At 40.9% G+C, this 17,502-nt stretch overlaps 1 protein-coding gene across 3 annotated transcripts in view; it reads left to right on the forward strand.

Moving 5' to 3' along the window:
- Nucleotides 1-17,237, forward strand: part of DCLK1 (doublecortin-like kinase 1) — a 354,978-nt gene extending 337,741 nt beyond the window's left edge. For all 3 annotated transcript variants that reach the window (XM_011943027.1, XM_011943029.1, XM_011943028.1), the window contains one exon: nucleotides 11,523-17,237. In XM_011943027.1, the coding sequence (XP_011798417.1) occupies nucleotides 11,523-11,580 (58 nt within the window). In that variant the 3' untranslated portion in view covers nucleotides 11,581-17,237. The remainder of the gene's footprint in view (nucleotides 1-11,522) is intronic.
- Nucleotides 17,238-17,502: the final 265 nt, after the last annotated feature.

Genomic DNA, 17,502 nt, shown 5'->3' on the forward strand with positions numbered 1-17,502 from the left:
GACCCACGCGTCCAGGAGACTTTGCTCCTGTCACCCAGAGTCCAGGGGGGGACGCTGCCCCGGGAATGAGCTCACTGGGCTATTCCACACTCTCCTGAGAAGCCACCATTTTCCCCTGCTGCAGGCCACTGGAAAACATTTGCATCCCGTTACATTTTCCCCTTCCTGGAAATACATCCTTATTCAAAGGGGACGTGGTCACACACATTTCTACCTTCCCAAGTGAAGCTGTCACCATGGCAGGTGCTATGCCCTGTAACACACGGGGAAGAATCCTGCACCTTCAGCACACAGAACAGGGCAACAGCCAGAACCGGGTAACTCAATTAAGTAAAACAAATATCAAAACAAGACATAAGCTAAACATGAGAAATAAGATAAAATGGGGAGGCGAGCTAGGACAAAAGGGTGGTTGAGTTCCCAGGCATGACGTAACTAAAATGTGCATATTGGATTCGAGCACCGTGCTGAAACAGTGAGTAATGAGGCAGAGCGGTGGCGGCCGCACACCGTCTTTGCAAGGCTATTAAAAGCTGTCATGCTCGGTTGTTAAAAGGAATGGGGTCAGTTAAATGCATCTTGCTCCGCGCAGGTTTGAGAGAACTGTTCCTTTGGAAGCCAGGGAGGAACCTCCGTGCGGTGTGAGAAGGAATCTAGGGCCAGCCTCGGTCAGAAGCAGCCAAATGTACACAGCAAGTTGCAATGCATTGCAGGTTGCTCGGTGGCAAGCTGTCCTGGCCTTGCTCTGCAGGGTGAGAACGCAGTCCCCGCGGAGAGCCAGAGCATGGTTGGCAGGCAGGGCAGATGCTCCACCCACTCCGGAGGCTCCCTCTGTAACAGAAGGTTTGGGGGGGTTCAGTTTAACACATCGAAAAGTCATAGGTTTAAACTTCAAAACCACTCAGACTGTGATTAGAGAGAAGTCTCAGGAAAGTAGTGAGGATTGGTCTTGCAGTTGTACCTTGATACCCAAGCATGAGCTATTAGGCTGTAGTCTCAAAAAATGAGTGATACCTGTGCCTATAGTGGCATGAAGGTCACAAGGGTCATCAGAAAGAACAGGGGAATAGTGAAACATCTGCGTTACATTTCCCAGCTCAAACAGGCTGCTCGCTGAGGTTTTATTTTCTTTTGTTTTGTTTCCAGAGGCCCCTTAAGAGAGGATTCCAATGACATATAAGTCGTTTTAAAATGTAGCTTACTTATTATTAAAAACGAGAAAATGCCATGGCATTCCAAGTCTTAATCACTGAGTGTAAACTGAAGAGAGATTTTAACATTTTCCTAAGATTCCTGATGATTCCAGATCGACTGAAAATTGTGTAGCATCATATTTATTCTGCCCTTGCCTCAGAACCTCTTTCCCTCATTTTGACATAAAAGTAAACATCTATGCTCTTTTCTTCATATTCATTCCTGCCATACTTTGTGAATGCTCCTTAGTGAGGTCATTGAGAGGAGAGAGGTTTTATGAGGTATAAATGCGCAAGAAATCATACATAAAGAACTTAATTATAAGTATGACACACCTTTTATTAAGAAAGGGTGTGAGGCCGGGCGTGGTGGCTCAAGCCTGTAATCCCGGCACTTTGGGAGGCTGAGATGGGCGGATCACAAGGTCAGGAGATGGAGACCATCCTGGCTAACCCGGTGAAACCCCGTCTCTACTAAAAAATACAAAAAAACCAGCCAGACGAGGTGAGGGGCACCTGTAGTCCCAGCTACTCGGGAGGCTGAGGCAGGAGAATGGTGTAAATCCGGGAGGCGGAGCTTGCAGTGACCTGAGATCCGGCCACTGCAGTCCAGCCTGGGCAACAGAGTGAGACTCCGTCTCAAAAAAAAAGAAAAAAAAAGAAAGGGTGTGAGTATTCATATGCTGAAATAAACAATTTTCAAATATATGTCAGTCACATGACACTTTTAGAAATTAAAAAGTCTTGGAGGCTGGGTGTGGTGACTCACACCTGTAATCTCAACACTTTGGGAGGCTGAGTTGGGTGGATCACCTAAGGTCAGGAGTTCAAGACTAGCCTGGCCAACATGGTGAAACCCCATCTCTACCAAAAATACAAAACATTAGCTGGGTGTGGTGGTGGGCACCTGTAATCCCAGCAACTCAGGAGGCTGAGGCAGGAGAATCATTTGGGCCAGGGAGGCAGAGATGCAGTGAGCCGAGATCACACTACCGTACTCCAGCCTTGGCAACAAGAGCAAATCTCCTTCTCAAAAAAAAAGTAATGGAGATTGAAATTAAATTAACTTAATTAAAGATTGGCAGCCCAGTGTACAGAGAGAGTGTGGCTTTGGAGTCAAGAAGCCCTGGGTTTAGATCTAGTCCACCCCATTTCCTGCAGAGTAACCTTAGGCAAGTTACATTCTTCGTCTGATTTTTTTTTTTTTTTTTTTTTGAGACGGAGTCTAGCTCTGTTGCCCAGGCTGGAGTGCAGTGGCGCAATCTCGGCTCACTGCAAGCTCCACCTCCCGGGTTTACGCCATTCTCCTGCCTCAGCCTCCCAAGTAGCTGGGACTACAGGCGCCCGCCATCTCGCCCGGCTAGTTTTTGTATTTTTTAGTAGAGACGGGGTTTCACCGTGTAGATGGTCTCGATCTCCTGACCTCGTGATCCACCCGTCTCGGCCTCCCAAAGTGCTGGGATTACAGGCTTGAGCCACCGCGCCCGGCCTCTTCATCTGATTTTCAATTTCCACACCTACAAAAAGGAGAAAAGTGTTATCCACCTTCAAAATCTGTGGTGAGGATTAAATTAGCACTGCACTCCAGCCTGGCTTTCACACACCCCAGCCCAAAGAAAAAAAAAAAAAAAAAAAAAAAAAAAAAAATTGATATATGTTTCCCTGACTTTCAAGAGCAAATCACCCACTTCACAGATTCTCCTGAGAACACTGATCTCTCTTCAGAGAGAGGCATTTGTTATTAAAGTAGAATCATGAAATTTTTAATCCTCTGATTAGGGTAAAATGCTCAGTAATGTATATGTTATATTTCTTGTGAGTATTTATGGCATTATGTTTTACCTGAAGTAGCTATAGCCAAAAATACTGATGAAGTGTAAGTTTAAAATGTGATCCTCTAGGACAGGAATTGGCAAACCACGGCCAATGGGCCAAATGTAGCCCACTTCCTTTTTTTGTAAATAAAGTTTTATTGGAACACAGTCATACACATTCATTTGCAAACTGTCTATGGCTGCCTTTGCCCTACAGCAGCAGAGTTGAGTAGTTGAGTCAGAGAACCATGTGACTTGCACAACTTAAAATATTAACTATTTGGCCCTCTCCAGAAAAGTTTTCCAACACCCTTTCTAGGGGGAAAATATGTCTAAATTAAAAGGCACCATGTGTACAAATGTAAATTCCACAAGAACAGGATTAGGGCTTACTAAAAACTATATCTCCACTGCCTAGTAGAAAATGCCTTCAATAAATATTTGTAAAGTTAACAAATAAATGGTGGAACTCTCCAAAGAAGGGACCATTTTTTCACTGATTTTCAGGATAGACACGTTTTTGGATCCATCAAAGTTTGGGCAGTCAAATCACATACGAGATGCTCCAGAATAACATCCCACTTTTAGCAATCCAGGACTAAGCTTTTTGGCAAGGTTAAAATGGTTTCTGCAATAAAAGGAACTACCCCGACTCACCTGCTTTGTAGGCACTACATTTTCATAGATTTTTTTAAGGCAAACTGTGCTTTTGGTTGCTGTTTAGTTTACTCATATGATGGAGAACAAACATGGCAACTCCACTGAGGTTGGGCTCCTATAAGAAAATCAGGGGCTGTTGGGCAGAGGAAGCACACGAATTTTGTCCTGAGCTCAACCCCCACCAATTGGCTGTAATTTTAACTGTCTGATAGCAGGCCATCAGAAACCCACTGCAGAGCTAGGCCAATTTAAGACTCTATTAAGAACCAGGTCAGCAGGAGAAGCCTGTGTTTAAGATTAGTAGTGCAGAAGCATAAGGTCAGCTCTCCCAGGAAAAATGGGGAATAATATTTAAGATAATCATGCCAAGAAAGTAAGCAGCTTGGAAGGCTACTTAGTTGCATCCCACGAAGGCCTTCTTTTGCCATTTTAATGGTCGTCTTTAAGAAAAGCCATGCCATGTCTTCAGATACTGTGTCATTTCTGGCAAGACCTCAAAAGGATATGAAAGCAAAACAAAACAACTGCAATAAGCATGAGAGTAAGCCCAATAAAATGAGGAGGGTGGCTATTTCAATCGATTTGTCAGTTTAATTTTACTAGCAAGCAAAACATTTCCAAACTGACAAGCAAATCGTAATGTAGTCCCCGCAGAGTGAGGGTAAAGCAAAAGAAAGGGTTCCTGAGATTAATGTCCCAGCAGCTGCATCCCCAGTTCGGTCTCCTAGGCAGTATGAATAATGGATGGACTAAAAGGCAAAATGCACAATAATGTTCTTTTATTAATGAAATGAAGACTGTATGTGATGGCTAGCAATAAATTAAGAAAAGCAAAAAAGGAAAAGCAGTCCACATTTGCCTCTGAAAAATGCAGTTACTTAAATCCAATAATTACTGCCATGACAGAAAACATTGCCTCACAATGAAAATGAGTACATCTCTTGTGAATCCTGCAAGTATTGCAGAACAGAAATATGTTTGGTCCATAGACTGTAAGGCCTATTGTTTGCTAAGAGAAAAACATAACCCATTAAGTAGATTGATGGTGATATTAAGCATATTCATAGAATTTCATAGGTGAAAGTTTCCCTAGAGAATCATGCACAATAACCCCCCTTCAGTCTATGGACCTGGAAATTGGGGCTCGGTGTGGTTAGAAAACATGTCCAAGGTCATATAATTAGCTGAGCTAGGACAAAAAGCTAATTCTCCTGACTTCCACCTACTGCTGCTTCCAAGGGGATTAAACTTAAGCTACCAGACAAGACAAGCATTAGAGACGTGGGGTGACTCAGACTGGCAAAATCTAAGCTAATGCTTCAATTCATGTTCTTGATTATTCCTGACCTTCCTCCTCTATGCTATGTTTTTCCTTTAATATTACAGACATACCAGATGGGTAGTTCATATGTCTTTATACTGAGTTTCCAAATTTAATGTCAGAACAAAGGATTTAAACTATCTGAGCACATGTGGAGGATACTGTCATTTCATTGTAACAGAATAGGCCACTGGCCAAATTCAGTATATGTATCCTTTATGGGAATAAATCTGATAATAGGCAAGCACTGTCTTTTAGTTATGTATGCCTGGTATTATGGCAGGCACCAACATGATGGGGAGGGATTTCCCTAAGGTTTTCAGCTACCACGTGTGCAACCACCTGAGTTGCTGAGGTAGCTGGCATTATTTTACCATTCCTCTGTTTTCACACTTGATCTAGCATCTGCTAAGGGCTTTGTGATAAGCCAGGGCTTACAGTTCACGGTAGAAATATGCAGTGTTTCTTCTGGGTAGGACAGGTTTATATTAGTCCATTTCTCTATACCATTTTATTTAATCAACCATGTGTTCTCTCTTTACCAGCTTCCCCCAGGCCATCATTACTCAGCTCCCACCCAGTACATAGTGTGGCAGTCTCTATCATGCACTTATTTGAAGTAACTAGGTTAGAGCTGCATCCTTGGTTACCACTGGTCAACTCCAGAATCTCAAGAGAGTTCTTGCTTACCTCTAACCTGTGATAATTAGCACCAAAATGTGATAATGCACTCTTCAGAGTCTCTTAGGATCTCTTAATGAAGTGGTAACTTACTAAGGAAACACTTGAGAATTCTACTGCAAGCCTATTCATGTAGGTTCCGACAAAGGTACAAACTATGAACAAAATAACTAATAAAATAATAAATCCATTAGGAACTCTTAAGTGTTCATGGAGCCTCAAGCCTGTACCTGAGGACATCCTTAATTTACAAAAATAGGCATTAAAAAGAGACCCTATTTGCTTGATGTCTGGGGATTTTTCTGTGACTGATAAAGAGTAAAGCTAGCCATGCACACACAAACAAAATCAAGTTGACTCTTGAGGACTCCCCCCTGACCCCACCAACAAAAATAGTAAAGGTGCCTTTTAGAAGTGGTTGAAAGGGCTCAGAATCTGAAGCTGTGATGCAGGATTTCAGAGGAACAAATTATGTTTCAAATGCTTTTTTTCTTTTTCAGGGGCGGGCAAGACATTTTCAATTGGATTACATATTTTATGACAACACCTTGTAAAACTTATATAGTAGCCTATAGTGCTATTTCCTTGGTAACTTCATCTGTCCCAGACTGCATATCTGGGCTATCAAATTCATTTGGAAAAGATGAACTGCACCTGTTTTAGAGTCAAGTTAATTTTGTGGCCACAAACTTCTAAACATCATATGTTACGGTGTTTAGTATGATAAGAAATTAGACCACAATAAATGCTTGTTGGATGAGTGAATTCGTAAGAGAATTTTAACTTTATCTGACATAAGAATTTGGTCATATTTGAAACATAAGTTATAGTCTTAAATATTGACTCTTAATACTTTTAACTTCTTACTCTTTTGTGTTAGAGTTGCTTTGAATTCTATTTTTTGCTATTGTTATTATTCAGAAAGTATACAGTCCACTAAAATAATGCTATATTAATTAAGAAGTATTTAATACACACTTAATATGTGTGTCACAGTCTACTAATCATCTGGAAAATGCAAAGAAGTTTCAAATTCTCCCATAGAATAGTTGGCAAGGTATTTGGGGAATAGGCAAAGAAAAAAAAAAATAGAATGTCAGTGTGCAATTAATTCCCAAAAGTTTGGTCAAAACAATTTTTGCCTAAGGAGTTTAGAAAGAAAAAATATGGTACAGAAGGTAAAATTTGATCAAGTCTTCAAGAATAAATAAATTGGCAGGGTGCAGTGGCTCACACCTGTAATCCCAGCACTTTGGGAGGCCAAGGCAGGTGGATCACCTGAGGTCAGGAGTTTGAGACCAGCCAGGCCGACATGGTGAAACCCCATCTCTACTGAAAATACAAAAATTAGCTGGGTGTGGTGGTGGGTGCCTGTAATCCCAGCTACTTGGGAGACTGAGGCAGGAGAATCACTTGAACCCAGGAGGCGGCGGTTGCAGTGAGCCAAGATTGTGCCACTGCATTCCAGCCTGGGCAACAAGAGTGAGACTCCATTTTTAAAAAAAAAAAAAAATAAATAAATTTGAGTGAGCAGAGAGAGGAAGAGAGGTAATTTCATGTTGGCAAGTACCTTGAACCAAGAGGTAGATGTGAGAATGATTAAAGCACATTCAGAGATATATCAGTTTGGACTGTTTTGATGGCAAGTGAAGAAAACCAAAACCAAACTGACTTAAGCAAAAAAGGAAATGTATTCTTTTACATAACCTGAAAGGTTCACAGGTTGAGTCTGACTTCAGTGATGGATGGATCCAGCACTCAGTTAATGCTTGGTTTCTTGACATCTCCAGTCCTGCCCCCCTGTGTTGGCTTTAGTTTTGGACTTCACATGGTACCCAGGATGGGAGAAGCAGCTCCCGGCCTGCCAATCTCTCAAAATTGGGGTTCATTATAAATGTGAAGTTCCAGCAAAAGTCTTACCATGTCCTATTGACAGAGTCGGGTGCCCATCTTGGGCCATTCATGGATATTGGGGAATGCAGTAAATTCAGGCTTACTCCTGAGTCACAAGCCCACCCCAACCCTACTCCCAGAGATAGGAGTAGGGTCAACTTCATTGGAATCATGGAATGTGGGAGTGAGGAGGTATCCAAAGAGAAATTAAAGTATAGTTAACCATAGGCAGAGTAAACAGATGCTGTGCTTGAAAATCAAGTGTCCACTAAAGGAAGACAATGACTCTACTTATGCCATAGGATCATTTTGAGTAATAATAGGTACTACACCCTGGAAGTTTTTATTGGAAGCACATGGCAAAGGCTGGGCCAAGGAAAGAAATTGGGCTTTATGAGGAGCTGTAAATAAATTAATTGGACCTTGTAGAAATTGACCTGACAGCTGTGTGCAGAATGGACCAGAAGGTGGGTGCTCCAGAGAGAAGCAGATCACCTCTATTATATTTTCTCATATTTCAAAAGCCACAAAGTTTCTGAAGAAAGAGAAACAGATTGCCTTCATTGTTTCCCATCTTTCAAATGCCACAAAGTTCATAGAGTGTCTACTGTGTGCTGTGAACTGTGGAAAACACAGAGACGATATCCAAGGCTTGACCTTGGTCCTCCAAAGAGTCTACAATGTGGTAGGGAAAACAGTTAATTAGGGTCGATTATGGTGCAGGCAGGATGAACAACAATAACGATACTAGATTGTCATGGAAATAGAGAAGAAAGAAGTTCCTAAAATACTTTCTCTAAGCAGAGTGGGTGGGGGCCGAGAAGGAAAGACCTGTGGGCAGTGATGCCCTCTGGAACATCTCTGAGAGCAAGTCAGTTGGGAGTCCTCAGTGCTGGTTTGAGAATATTACGAGGACCTGAGGGGTAGAAAACTGCACCTCTGTCATCAGACTCAGGTCTCCTTAGGAGTTCACGAGCGTCAAAATTCAGAATGTGTTCACGGGATTGTCCACATGGTGGATCCTGTCTGCTTCTACAAAGAGAAGTTTCTCTGATCATCAATGTGGAGAAGCCACTGTCTTTTGGCCTTTGATACTACCTGTGGCCAGTGTCTTTCCCTAGCTCATGCTGGCTGGGAACAGAGAAGGGATGAGCTTCTGGGAGTGCAGTGACTTTAATTTATCATTTCAATAAACTTCAGAGTAAATGGGAAGACACTGCTTGGGCCTTGCACAGGAGAAGATTGAGTTCTGTTCCTAGTTAGCAATGCATATGGGCAAGTCTTTCCACATGCCTAGGCCTCAGCTTCCCTGCCTATAAAGACAGAGCATTGGACAAAAATGCTTTATGAACCCTCATTCAACTCTAAGAGTCTGCAAATCCAATAGAGACAACCTTGAACCACTTATTCCATGACACATGCCCATGACCATGATACATTTCCAAGAATAAGTGTCATGAGCATCCTGGGGATCCATGCACCTGAAAGCTCAGGAGCCTTTGTGCATGAGGCCTTATCTACAAAGGTGAACATCTAGAAAGCTGCTGACTAGGGAAATCTGCAGGAGTGGCCAGAACTGACTGCTTCAACAGGGACAGGGGAAGGGCTTTCTAGGCAGGACAAGTAAGGAAGGGAATATGATTGTGCTTATAAGGATTTGCAGAAATGAAGGTGAAAATGAGGGTGAGGGGACCATCCAAGCATGGGCTCAACATTAAGTGCCACCGGCTTCTGCATAAACTGAATTACAGTATTTGTGGAGAATGGTGTATTTCAGTGGCTGCAGCTAAGAGTGTGAAGTATTGAGTGGATAATGGGGAAATGAAGTAAATAACAAGAGGGCACCAGGGAAACTAAAGGAAGGAGGGAAAGTAGTGAGTTAAGTTCTAACGTGGGCTTTGTGCACATTGCTTTTCTATAACCTGCAGCTATTTGATTTTAAAACAATGTCTTACATCAGGTTGTAAAGAAAAGAACACCTTACATTTCTGGGAGTCTTGGCTGTTTAGAAAGCATTTGCACATCCATTTCTACCTATAGCAACTCTATGACAGTGGAAAGGTGCTCCTTATTTAAAAGATGAGAAACCCTGGTGAATGGTCAGCAATGGGCAGAGTGGGGCGCAAAATCCCCGACAGAGTGGGACGCAAAAACCCGATGTGCTTTTCTTCCCCACATCTGACTGCCTCTGTTCACAAGTCAGAATTCATTCCAATGCCAATGACTTTTTTCTTTCTCAAGGAGGTAGAAATAGAAAGATTTCTTATGACCAAGAGGTGTTTATATTACTCTTGGATTAACTACAAAATGCTTTTTATGTAAGGCAGACTAAATAGATGTCTGTTTTTTTTACAAACATTCAACTCTACACAAACAGAACATTTCAGTTTGCTTTGAAAGCAAAATACCATGTGTTGTAACTTTACAATGTTTTAAATAAAGTTAGGAATTTGGGTTTATGACACTGAAAATATCATAAAACCAATAGGTATAAGACTAACAACTATATGAGCGTCCTTAAAAATTCAACAAGTAGAATCAAAGGTAGACGTTTCAACAGACCAGTTACTGAATCATTGTATTAACAATCTAGTGAGACAAGAAGTGAATTATTGAAGTTTATCTTCCTCATTGGTTTGTAACACTGTTCATTCAGTGGGTGGATAGTTTCTAAAGTAGAGCAGTTCAGCCTAATGAAGCCATTTACTGTACTGGTTCTACACACTGCCTCTCTTTATCTCTTTATTACTTCGTTTTGGAACTTTGATTGGCCTATTTTAGATCTAAGATTGCCCTAATGCTATACTGCAGTTGTATGGGGGGCTTAGTTTTCGCTTTGTTCTCAGAACCAGGCTGGCTATAAATTTATCTCTGTTCTTTGAAGGAGCTAACAGTAAATTTTCAAGAGGAAAAATGGTGGTGTATATCCGCATAGAGGAAAAGTAATCTCTTAAAAGCAGAATAACCTTCAGGCTACATCCTTTGAAAGAGGGATTTTCAAACAAGAACGCCTTCAACTTTTATATGCGTTCGATATTTTTCTTCAGACCTCATACCTACTCTTCTGCTTTCTGTGTAAGGTTTCTCTGTAATGACCCCATTTTCCCCCACACCCACTAAATCTGTGATGAAGTCATGACGTCCCCATTCTGATGTCATGGTAACTTCCAGAGCTACAGGCAGATAGCACATCCGGGGACTCCTCGGAGGTCTCCTCAGGAAATTGAGGCATAGAGACTGGGAGTTGGAATACCTACAAAACTGAATCTCAGTTTCCTAAATTACCACATACAACGATGAAAATGAACTTTGTAAAGTGAAATCCGTGGGAAGGTTTCCACTTGGTTTAATTGCATTCAAAGCAGTGTTCAATTTCAGGCATTGGTTTCATTAAAATTAAACCAATCCTTCCCAGAAGTTCATCCACACTCCCTCATCAACAGATAATAAGATCATTTAGAGTGAGGAGGCGCTACAAGAACAGGATGAGCCGTGGCTCCGTTTCCATGTCTGACTGACAACTTCATCACCTTTCATCTGTATTATGCAGCTACCCGAGCTGCATGTTAATTGAAGTTGCCCAAGGGGGGGTTTTACACACAGGACTCAGGCACCCCTTTTCAGAGAAGATGGGAGTGTCCTCTGGCTAGCCTAGGAGCCACCAAGGGTAAATAAATGTGGAGCTAGCAAAAGTCTGGGGAGGGGTGGGGAAGGGTCAAACCCAGTACACCATCCATCCTGCCTGTGCCTGCAGATGTCATGACCAGGTCCCTTAAAGACCTGGATTTGTGGGGAGCAGAGGGCTCCCTGAGAGTGGTGACTGTCAACAAAAAGTGTGCCATGATGGACAGGTGAACTTGGCCAGTGTATTTTTTCTGACCTCAGAAAGTTCTAGAAAGAGTTTGTTTTGCCATTTCCCTCGCCCTAATTGTCCTCTTTCTCATTTTATGCCCCTGCTAGACCACCGCTCTTGATAAGGAGAGGCAGGTTTTCCGACGAAGACGCAACCAGGATGTGAGGAGCCGGTACAAGGCGCAGCCAGCTCCTCCCGAACTCAACTCGGAATCGGAAGACTACTCCCCAAGCTCCTCCGAGACTGTTCGCTCCCCCAACTCGCCCTTTTAATAAGACCCTTTTACTCAAAGTCCTAGCTTAACCCTTTGAGACTCTGAGATTTTTTTTCCCCAAAATTTGTGTAAAACAGTTTCATCTGATCTATCTAGCGCTCAATGCTTGAATGGCAGAACTGAAAGTGTTTTCAGGTATCTTCGTAGCGGTTTCCCTTCACTGAATGAGATGACACGTGGTGATTGTGAAGATGGTAATTTGCTGCTAACAGAGTCCTCAAAGGGTTAAGGCCAATTTGCAATTTTTTTTTTAAACTTAGAAGCAATGAATGTTTTCATCAGTCAAGCTAGGATCTGCAGTATGTAATATAGCACTTGTTAACCCTCTGAGTGCATAGAATTTTATTGAGAATTCTTGTTGGGGAATTTTTCAGGTCTTTGGATGTATACACACATGTTTCTTGATTTTACTGCAGATCAAGGGGTGTTGTTAGATGCTGAAATGTCCAGAAAAGAAGGACATTTAGAATGATATCTTGTTTGTCCTTTTCTGTGGGTTTAAGAACATGGCAGGTTTATAACTTCGACACACGCACTATTCTTTCTTCTTCACAATCCTATTCAGAAGGATTTTTTTTTCGTTAGAGATATGACTGTCAGTTGCAGTGAGTTCTGCATCCCAAGTGGAGGGAATTGGGTTTGTGGCAAAGAGCTTGACCCCGGAAATAGATGGTGCCCCCCCAAATTGTCTCCACATGAAGATGTACTGATGATGCCCCAGAAATGCTGCTTCCATATCAGCTGCTGCTAGCACCAGCGCAGACTCTCAGGGAGTCACCATAGCTTGTCTTGTGCTTGGTGAGTGAGGGTCTCTCTACTCAGTGTCAGACATCTACAGGAAAGAAACAACTGGTGGAAAAGAGCAATAAATTGCCCGGTGCTCTGCAGGGCTGGAATTTCAAACAGTAAGAGGGAATAACATCCTGTGCTTTTTCTCACCTGCTTCCACGCACTGTGGTCATCACTGTGCAATCTACATCTAGTATGAAATCCACACATAGGAGAGCTGGGGCACAAGGAGCCTGGAGGCAGGTGCTTTGCAAGATGGCTGAGGAGAAAGCACACTGGGAACACAATCCAGAATGTTCTAACAATAAGTTTTCAGTGAATAAACCACTGGCAAGACAATTCCATGTGCACCTTTAGGTTACCTGTATAGTCTCCCAGGAAGATCAGGATGAAAGACCTAGATGATATCCCTGAGCATAAAACCTCCATCTCCTAAAATGATTTTTTTTAATACCACTGTCTTTAGCTGTCCAGGAAGTCATAGTGTTTTTTCTGTCTTTGGGCCAAGTCCTGTCTGAGACCTGTATTTTCACTCCTGTCACCAAATCGATCTCCCTAGTGCAGAGTCTCCAGGCCTGAGTTTCTTCTGGAACAGATTCCATTTTAGAATGGGGATTCGCAGGTTCTGTGCATCACCGCAGTGCTCAGAGAGGATTCTCCTGGCGTGTCTTAGAGGCAGGTGCCCAGCTCAAATGTGCTCCCAAGGTTTGCTGAGCTCTGGGATCCATGAGACAACCAGGGAGGGATATCTCATGAAATTTGCATCTGGTGGCTGAACAGTACCTATGTTCTCTGTTTGAATATATTTTAATACCTGAGAGTCTTAAAATTTGTGAACAACATTTCTATAGTCCTTTATTTTCAAATGCACATTGATCTTCACTTGCTGCATTTTTACTCTTCAACCCTGAAACTATGGTCTACATTAATATGGATTTTTAAATCACATGTCATTACTTTTGCAACGCCATCTCCAAAATTTTTTCTCTTTTACATTTAGGTTCATCTCTGTGGTCTGTGTTGTCCTGACATGTAAACAGCATATTATTTATTAAGGGTTTTTTCCCCCCTTTTGGAGCATCCAGAAGCGATAACACACAAAATCACAAAGTAGCATAAATTAGTAAATTAGCTGAGTTGTTTTTTGGGGGGAGGTGGGGGTGGGAGGCACAGAACACCAGAAAGAGTGTTGGTGTGTAGGTAGATTCCATATTAATGAGGAACACTGAATTAGTCGGAAATTATTGCTTTCTCTAGAAATATAAAGCAAAGCGCTATTCCAAGGCTATGGAGTAGCTCTACAGCCTGGCCTCAACTCTAAAAGTATGAAGAATGCAATGGGCAGAGACCTACCTGCAGTGGACTGTCATTTTCCTTTCTTTCTCTGAATTACTGCTTTTTCTGTGGGCATTAACTATATTGCTACAGCATCTAGTGTACTGAGCCTGCAGTGCATGGCTCAGGCCTTTTCTCATCGACGTCTAGGGGGACTCTGGACTGTGTGAAGCTGGGGAGTGTTTCTCAGCACACTGCAGAAGGGCAGCTCAGAAGAATGCAAGGCCCATTCATCATGGGGATCCCAGCACATCACTGTAGAATTTGAGTGATCTGTGCTGAATAAAGAGTGGAATGTGACCAGTCAAGTAGAAATCTTGAGTAATCAGATGGAATGCAATCTTTCTCACATTAAGCTACCAAGATCCTGAATGTCAGAGATGTACTCAGAGGGTTAACAGACAAGCACAAGGCATGCTGACTACATTGGTGTATCCAGATTGCTTTGCTTTTAGCCAGTGCTTTCTAATTTTTTTCTCGACCTTCTTGGGATAGTTCAAGTTTGAAATAATTAAGTGGTGGTGTTCTTTAAGGAATTTCTATAACCAAATTGATCTTATTTTTGATTTCACTTATCATAGAACAAATATGTATCATTATGGCAGTGTATCTATGTAATTATCAATTTAATCATCACCACAAGTTTTTCCATATTTTTTCCCAAGTATTTAATATAGCTCTCTTATGGTGGTAGCCTGGTGATGGGGACCATCTTTCTTTTACTGACACATGACCAACCATATGGTATTTTCAAGGGAATTTTAAGATTCATCTTTTCAGTTTGATAGTTGACTAGTTAAGGAAGAACTCTTTCATTACTTGCATCGTGTAAATCATCTCTGTAGACATGTGTTCATATTAATGAACACATTTTTTTCTCAACATTGTAGCAGAAATCATTTTATTCATCATGATCAATGAATATGTGATTTGCTCCAGATCGTTAGAAGGAAAAGTAAGATTTCAGTCATCAAAAATGTTTTTACCGTAGTCCTCATCTAACTTACACGTGGTGCATATTAAAAATAAACAGAGAAAAAAATGTGAATAAACTACTGAAAACACTTGGTGTTTTGTGTTCAATGAGACCTTCCTGCAACCTGCTCCCCATGGGTGGCAGTTAACAGGCCCGTCAGATATTGTTGAAAGAAAGCAATATATCCATGAATGAAGGCTAAAATTGCAATCCTTTACCCTTTGAGGTGTATTTCAGTTGAAAACAAAAAGAAAAGAAAATTTGACTTAGAGGGTCACAGAGCTCCCATATGACCAAGTCTCAAGCACATTAAATCACGGTTGTTTACTGGTCAAGGGCGTCCATTAGACAACTCTATCCCTTGCGCTGAAGCTCAATCGTGCTGAGGGAGAGCTTTCTTAATATTACTGTGTTGCTCCTAGCCCTTCTCTGGGTTAGGATCTGTCAGCATTTCTATGATAAACTCCTATTCTCAAAGGTTTTTAATTTGACCATAAAAATGTGCCCCAGGCTGAAGTTTGCTATACAGGGCTGTACCAAAGAGTGAAGGTTTACTTCCTTCTCTTTCCAACTTCTTCCCCATTCTCCGAAGAAAAGAACAACACAAAAATCTGGTATCGTCCCTCCTTAATAGTGATTTCAGAATTTAGGAAAGCACCAAAATCCAAGATGGTACTTTTAATGTAGTTACCCATTCGGATACGTTTTTTAAATTTAATGGGTCACCTGGCGTATATTGTAGATAACATATCTTTTCTATAATTTGTAAGTCAACAATTTTTTTAACTGCTAGATGATATTTTTTGGTTTTTTTTGCCCAAGGATTTTAAAAGACTTGAAGTTGGTCAGTTCAAAACTCAGATTTTTCTACATATTGTCTGCCATGCCCATCGGGAGTTTGGGAAAAATATTCTCACACAGACCCTTACTTTGCATGCAGTTTAGAGGGTCAGATATGTGCTTCTTCTGGGGATAGAGATTTCCTTAATTGTCAAATTTCATGGAGCCATTCTAGTCTGTTGGGGAAAATAGTGATTAAAAGCCCTTCCAAAATTAACATTTTTGACAATTCAGATATGATAAGAAGCAGAGGAGAATAACACACTTTACTCTTTTCTTGCTTAAAGGCAAACAAATCAATGAAACTTGAGGACACACTAAACATTTGATAACTGCAAATGTGCTTTAAAAATTGGTTCAATGGTGCTTACACATGAAACAGTAACAAATGGGGTTCCTAGGACTGTCAGAAGGAATCTTTAGTTTGTATGTAATTACATACTAGAGGAGGAGGTGCTTTTAAGCCTGTCTTTTATTTTTAATCATCTCAAATATGCAGCCATTCATCCAGTAACATTAAGGATCGTAAACCGGTGGGAAACAGGAAATTCAATGGAGAGGCCTAAATGCCTCTGGTTAGAGTGGGGGTTTTTGTTTGTTGTTTGTTTATTGTTGGGCTTCAACACTGAGCATCATTTCTGTGATCAAGTTTCTAACTGGCATGTGTTTTGATCATGACGTTTACCTTATCTTGCCCATACAGACAAATGAGAGATCTAGTTTCATTTTTTTCCCTAAAGAAAGAGCACTCTCTAAAATTAAATCATACCTGTAAATTTCTTCAGAATTTGTTTCTGTTCAATGAAATTGAGGCCCTTGATGTTGCTTTAATGTAAAAGTGTCTATTTTTGTCTGTGATATACTTTATTCATTTAAAGTAAGTAATAGTTCTAAAGTCTTCACTGTTGCTACTAAGAGAAAATAGAATTTTAAAGGTGATGATAAAGATGCTATAATGTCAGTTCATTCCAGTCCAATCAAATGTAGTGAGAAAAAGTCCTTGAATAGTTCTCTAGGGACAATTTCTCACTTGCCATTGACATTAATCTTTGGTGTATTCTCAGAAAAAATAAAAAGAAATTGAAACTGGTCCAAGGTTATAGTCATATCCTCGATAACTTTTGAAAAAAATTTTATTAGGAAATTAATACTGGCCTTTTTCATTCTGGCTGAAAGAAAATTATTAAAGGATTAGTTGAGTGTGAAATTAAATAGTATTTTGCTCATACATACTAAAAAGGTGGGTAGGACTTGATGCATTTAAACAAGTTTCTGAAAGGTTTCAATTTGACTCAAGAAAAAAATTCAATGTTTCCTTTAAAAATACTGAATTTATCACTTGCTGCATGGATCAGATGACACAGGTTAATCTTTGATTTTCAGAATCCTAATGAAATAACTTTGGAACAATTTGTATCCTTAATTAAAGGTGGAATGAGATCCAATTTTTCCCCCTAATCCTTCAGTTTAAGCTAATACATGTAGGTTAATGTGGAATGAAATCATCTGTGATATAGTATGTTCATTTATCAACTGAGCTTTTTTGATGTTGCCTGTTTTTATGTAAAACATGTTCTTAAAGTTAATAAAATAATAGTACTTGGTGTATGAACTACTACATAATACCTTGGCTGCAGGGTACACTCCTCAGTTCATTTGCCATACTGGAGGAAAATTTCATCTTAGTTCAATTCATAATTGACACACTCAGTCCACGAAGGAATAGCCCAGCTGTGTTCTTGGGGGGAATTCTCTCTATGCAAGGCTTTAAAAATTAGTCATGCGGTCAGAGTGTAGCTTTCCCACATGTCCTCCGTAGCACAGTGTGTATTTCATGAGCGTAATTCAAAAACAGCTATTCCAAAAATGTCCC

The sequence above is a fragment of the Colobus angolensis genome, unplaced genomic scaffold (genome assembly GCF_000951035.1).
Source record: "Colobus angolensis palliatus isolate OR3802 unplaced genomic scaffold, Cang.pa_1.0 Scaffold214, whole genome shotgun sequence".
NCBI classification, from domain to species: Eukaryota; Metazoa; Chordata; class Mammalia; order Primates; family Cercopithecidae; genus Colobus; species Colobus angolensis.